Source organism: Cebus imitator, unplaced genomic scaffold (assembly GCF_001604975.1).
Source record: "Cebus imitator isolate Cc_AM_T3 unplaced genomic scaffold, Cebus_imitator-1.0 Scaffold560, whole genome shotgun sequence".
NCBI classification, from domain to species: domain Eukaryota; kingdom Metazoa; phylum Chordata; class Mammalia; order Primates; family Cebidae; genus Cebus; species Cebus imitator.
In genome coordinates, this window is record NW_016107875.1 from 1,172,732 (window position 1) to 1,179,104 (window position 6,373).

At 39.4% G+C, this 6,373-nt stretch overlaps 1 protein-coding gene across 1 annotated transcript in view; it reads left to right on the forward strand.

The window, feature by feature from the left end:
• Positions 1-6,373, forward strand: part of LOC108294057 (WD repeat and HMG-box DNA-binding protein 1) — a 50,465-nt gene that overhangs the window by 22,216 nt on the left and 21,876 nt on the right. The window contains exons 8-10 of the mRNA XM_037733975.1: positions 4,197-4,289; positions 5,492-5,598; positions 5,843-5,999. Of these exons, the coding sequence (XP_037589903.1) occupies positions 4,197-4,289; positions 5,492-5,598; positions 5,843-5,999 (357 nt within the window). The remainder of the gene's footprint in view (positions 1-4,196; positions 4,290-5,491; positions 5,599-5,842; positions 6,000-6,373) is intronic.

The following is a 6,373-nucleotide window of genomic DNA, read 5'->3' on the forward strand; positions in this document are numbered from 1 at the left end:
AAAAAAAAAAAAAAAAAAGAAAATTTAGTAAGGTAACTGGAAATAAACATAGCCATTTAGAAAGAATGTAGGAAAAAAATGCATTTACTGTTAAATTGAAAAAGATGCAGTAACAGGTTAAATGTACAAGAAATGTGAAAGATCTATGTAAAGAAAATTTTAACATGCTACCAAGTGGAGTAAAAGAAGACTTGGAAAAATAGAAACATATTCTTAGAAAGGAACTTTTGATGTAAATAAAGGTAAGAGTGCTTCCCTAAATTGATCTATAGTTTTGACAACATTTATATATAAAATACCAGGCTATGTGTGGTGGCTCATGCCCGTAATCCCAGCACTTGGGGAGGCCAAGGCAGGAGAACTGCTTGAGCTCAGGAGTTTGACTCCAGCCTGGATAACATAGCAAGACCTTGTCTCCGCAAAAAATGAAAATTAGCCAGGTGTGGTGGCATATGCTTATAGTCCCATCTACTTGGGAGGCTGAAGCAGGAGGATTGCTTGAGCCCAAGAGATTAAGGCTGCAGTAGGCTATAATCTTGTCGCTGCACTCCAGCATGGGCAACAGAGCCAAACCCTACCTCAAAAATAAAATATCTCAACTGAAGGCTTTAAGAAAAAAAAAAAGGAAACAAAAGTACCAATAAGATGCCTGGGAGGACCAAATTGAGCTGATTCTAAAGCTCATGTGGGCTCCCCGGGCTACCCAGAGAAGGGTCCGTATGACGTCGTTCTGGATTTCCATAGTAACTTAAAGGGAAACTTTCACAGTGTCTGGAACCCTCGATGTCCTGCAAATGAAGGAGGAGGATGTCCTTAGGTTCCTTGCAACAGGAACCCAGTTAGGTGGCACCAGCTTTGACTTCCAAGTGGAAGAGTACATATATAAAAGGAAAAGTGATGGCGTCTACATCATAAATTTAAAGAGGACCTGGGAGAAGCTTCTGCTGGGAGCTCGTGCTGTTGTTGCCATCGAAAACCCTGCTAATGTCAGTGTCCTATCATCTAGGAATACTGGCCAGGGGGCCATGCTGAAGTTTGCTGCTGCCTGCTGCTGGAGTCATTCCAATTGCTGGCTGCTTTACTCCTTGAACTTTCACTGACCAGATCCAATCAGGCTTTTAGGAGCTACAGCTTCTTATGGTGACTAATCCCATGGTGATCACAGCCTCTCACAGAGGCATCTTATGTTAACCTACCTACTATTGCTCTGTGTCACACAGATTTTCCTCTGTGCTATGTGGACACTACCATCTCATGCAACAACAAGGGAGCTCACTCAGTGGGGTTGATGTGGTGGATGCTGATCCAGGAAGTCCTGCGTGGCACTATTTTCTGTGGGAGGTCATGCCTGATCTCTACTACGGAGTTCCTGAAGAGATTGAAAAAGGAGAGCAGGCAGCTGCTGAAAATGCTGTGACCAAGGAGGAATTTCAGGGTGAAAGGACTGCTCCAGCTCCTCAGTTTGTTGCTACTCAGCCTGAGGTTGTAGACTGGTCTGAAGATGTGCAGGTGCCCTTTGTGCCTATTTAGCACTTCCCTCCTGAAAACTGGAGTACTCAGCCTGCCACAGAAGACTGATCTATAGCTCCCCACTATTCAGACCACTGAATTCATAGGAACAACCACTGAGTGGCCTTAAGCTGTTCTTGCACGGGCTCTTAAGCAACATGGAAATAAGGTTGATGAAAAAGAAACATTGGCCAGGTGCGGTGGTTCATGCCTGTAATCCCAGCACTTTGGGAGGCTGACGCAGGCAGATCACCTGAGGTTGGGAGTTCAAGAGCAGCCTGACCAACATGGTGAAACCCTGTCTCTGAAAAAAAAAGAAAAAGAAAAAAAAAAAAAGAAAAAGAAACATCGGTTTGGGCTTGGTGGCTCATGCCTATAATCCTAGCACTTTGGGAGGCTGAGGCAGGTGGATCACTTGAGGCTAGGAATTGAAGACTAGCCAGGACAACATGGCAAAACCCTGTCTCTACTAAAAATACAGAAATTAGCTGCGTGTGTTGGCACACACCTGTAATCCCAGCTGCTTGGGAGTCTGAGGCATAAGAATCGCTTGAACCTGGCTGGGCTTGGTGGCTCACTCCTGTAATACCAGCACTTTGGGAGGCTGGGGTGGGCAGATCACAAGATCGGGAGATTGAGATCATCTTGGCTAACATGGTGAAACCCTGTCTCTACTAAAAATAGAAAAAATTAGCCAGGTGTGGTGGCACGTGCCTGTAGCCCCAGCTACTCAGGAGGCTGAGATAGGAGAATCGCTTGAACCTGGGAGGTAGAGGTTGCAGTGAGCCGAGATTGCAATACTGCACTCCAGCCAGGCAATAGGGCGAGAATCTGTCTCAAAAAAAAAAAAAGAAAATAAACATTGGTTTCTAAAAAAAACAAAAGTCCATGTGGAAAACAAAAAGTTATGAAAAAGAAAAATGATGCAAATAATTTAATTCAATCAGATAATAAGGCATAAAGTTATAAGAATAAAAAGTTTGCTATTAATCATGAATAGACACACACCTGTTAAAGATATAAATAGACCCAAATGTGTATGGAAAGTTAATGTATATAAAAGTAGAGAAAAGGAGATTTAGCAAATGTGTTAGCACAATGATATGAATACCAGGAGGTGGGAATCATTGAGGACCATCTTGGAGGCTTTCTTCCACGTGATGAGTCTATATACAGGTATTTACTACATTATTATTTCAACTTTTTTATTTTGAAATTTTTCAGAAAATAATAAAGTTGATTGCATAAAAAGTAAATCATTTTGCATGATAGAAAATATTACAGTTGGCTGGGTGCAGTGGCTCATGCCTGTAATCCCAGCACTTTGGGAGGCCGAGGAAGGCAGATCATGAGATCAGGAGTTCAAGACCAGACTGGCCAACATGGTGAAACTCCGTCTCTATGAAAAATACAAAAATTAGCTGGGCATATTGGCTTCTGCCTGTAATCCCAGCTACTTGGGAGGCTGAGGTAGGAGAATTGCTTGAACCGGGACCCAGGAGGCAGAGGTTACAGTGAGCCAAGATCGCCAATGCTGTACTCCGTCCTGGGCTACAGAGTGAGACTCCATCTCTAAAACAACAAAACAAAACAAAATATTACAGTCACAGTACAAATGACAAACTGGGGAAGAAAGTGTGAAACAGTAAAGCAGAGCTAATTTCCATAGTATGCAAAGTATTCTTACAGATCAATAAAAACCCATCAGAAAGATGAGCAAAGACATGAGCAGACAGCGTACATAAAAAATACACAGTTGGGCCAGGCACGGTGGCTCATGCCTGTAATCCTAGCACTTTGGGAGGCCGAGGTAGGTGGATTACCTGAGGTCAGGAGTTCGAGACCAGCCTGACCAACATGGAGAAACCCCATCTCTATTTAAAAAAAAAAAAAAAGAAAGAAACAAGAAAAAAATACAAAGTTGTTGGCTAGGCCCGGTGGCTCATGCCTATAATCCCAGCACTTTGGGAAACCAAGACAGGTGGATCATAAGATCAGGAGTTTGAGACCAGCCTGGCCAATATGGTGAAACCCCATCTCTACTAAAAATACAAAAACTAGCCAAGTGTGGTGGCAGGTGCCTGTAGTCCCAGCTACTCGGGAGGCTGAGGTAGGAGAATCGCTTGAACTAGAGAAGCGAAGATTGCAGTGAGCTGAGATTGCACCACTGCACTCCAGCCTGGGCGACAGAGCGAGACTCTGTCTCAAAAAAAGAAAAAAAAGCAATAGTAATATTAAAAGCACTAGTAATTACAAGTTCTCCATTTTTTGGTACAAGCAATAGAATGATCACCTTTATTTTTTTCTCTTCCCATGACAGATTATCACCTATTTTTTGCTTATCGAAGTTTTAAGTAATGTTCTGAGTTTTGTTAGTTGTCAATTAATATACAGATTTGTGCCAGGCACAGTGGTGTGTGCTTGTAGTCCCAGCTAATTGGGAGGCTGAGCCAGGAAGATCCCTTGAGACCAGGAGTTGGAGACAACCTGGACATCATAGTGAGACACTGTCTTAAAAACAGAAATAATAAAAGTAATTTGCTTGAGACACTGTCTTAAAAAAAGAAACAATAAAACTAATTTGCTTTTATGTCTTGTACATTTATCTGGATGAATTTTGGCCTTTTTTTCCTCTTTGAATTCAATTAATGTAAACTTTTGTTTGAATTGTTTATCTTTTCTAATAGTTACTGGCAATTCCTGTGGAAAAATCTGTTAAGCTATATAGAAGAGAAACTTGGAGTCATCAATTTGATCTTTCAGATAATTTTATCTCTCAGGTAGGTTTTATAAAGTGACACTTTCAGTGGGCTGTAAGGAGTATTTAATGCGTAGTTTGCCTAAGTACAGTTGCAGTTAAATATTATTGGAATGGAAATCTCTTGGCTCTTGCATGTGGTCCACCTTCTAACTCTCATCCTTTCTTCATTTGATCAATAACTGGATACTAAATAGGGCTTTGCTAGGTCCTATCTTAACTTTCTCCTTTGTGAGATTGATTAAAAGATCTTTTAATTTATAAGAAGTCAAGTTTAACCCTTGCATAGTATTAGAACAAGTTACTCTAAAATTATCAGTAGTTAGCCTTTATTGTTAAGTGAGTTTCACTGAGACTTGTGATTATAGGCTCTGAAACTTTAGAGCAAGAAGGGTTATTGGTCTATTTTCTCTTTCTCTTACACGCACACATATTTTACAGTTAAGGAAATATAAGCCTAGTAGGTCAGCAATGGCTTATTAAAGTTCACCTCACTTACTGGTTTTCTTCATTTTGATTGTGAATGCTAAGAGAATGTCTTTAATTATCTCCCTTTCTAAGATAATAACATTTTTTAGATTTTGCTTTGAAAATTGTGCCTGTGGCTGGGCACAGTGGCTCATGCCTATAATCCCAGCACTTCGGAAGCCTGAGGCAGAAGGATTGCTTGAGGCCAGGAATCCAAAACCAACTTGGGCAACAAAACAAGACTCCATTTCTAAAAAAAAAAGAATACTAAAAAATTAGCCAGGCGTGGTGGTGCATGCCTGTAGTCCTAGCTACTTGGGAGGCTGAGGCAGGAGGATCTCTTAAGAGTTGGAAATTGCTTGACCTGCATATCAAAATAAAGAAAGAAAGAAAGAAAAAAACAAAGAGTTGGAAATGGCAGTGAGTAATGATGGTGCCACTGCACTGCAGCCTAGGTGACAGAGCAAGACCCTGACTCTAAAAATAAAACTGTGCTAGTATATTTTTTCATGATAAACAAAGTAATAGCTGGTAGTGATACTTGAATATTACTGAAAAATAAGGTTAGAAAATAAGCGAACTTTGTCTTGTCATTTGTGTATCAAATATAATTAAAAATAATATAGATTAGGGATATAAAAATTTGAATATGGTTGTTTATCCTCTGAATTCTTGAAAAAAAATGAAAATTGAATTTGGTAATGAGTAGTTTGAAATTTTACAAAATCACTATTTATTAACTGTTTTTCTTTACAGACCCTCAATATAGTAACCTGGTCTCCCTGTGGGCGATATTTAGCTGCAGGCAGTATTAATGGTCTAATTATAGTTTGGAATGTGGAAACCAAAGACTGCATGGAAAGGTATGATTTAGTATATCTTCTGTCTCTTCTTTGCTCGTCTCTGTTAGTTTTGTATTTGTTTTATTTTGAAACATTTCAAATCTGCCATCAGATTGTCAGAATGAAAATATAATTAAACTTATTTATAAATTATTGTCAAAAGTCATTTAATCTTTTCTATCTAAAATTTACCTAAATATATATGTACAGGTTATATATATGTTTTTCTTGACAATATTTTTAGAACCTACTTTTTAACTTTTAGGGTGAAACATGAGAAAGGTTATGCAATTTGTGGTCTGGCGTGGCATCCTGCTTGTGGTCAAATATGTTACACTGATGCAGAAGGAAATCTAGGGCTGCTAGAGAATGTCTGTGACCCCAGTGGAAAGACATCAAGCAGTAAGGTAAAAAGTAGTATGGTACAAATTTCTTCAGAGTGTTTCTGTTATGCGGATTTGGAAGACACCACCAACTGCCTTACTTTCTTGGAAAATTACTTTCATGTTTACTATAGTAGATGCTGAGTAGTAACCTGTAGTAAAGAAAACTACTTACTTGTTCAACCTGTTGTCTCCAAAGTGTATTTTACTAAGAAACTTTTTTTCTCTCCATATAATGCCTTTCCAAGGAATACCTTTCATTAAGTAGTATTTTGTATCAGGTCCCAGTTTGGCCTACAGACTATTTCTACTCTGAATTAGCCTTCATTCTTAGAACTACCTGTATACCTCCTCTGCTTAGTCAAATAGCTTTACCGAACTACTTTAAAGGCACCTTGTTTTTTTTTTTTTTT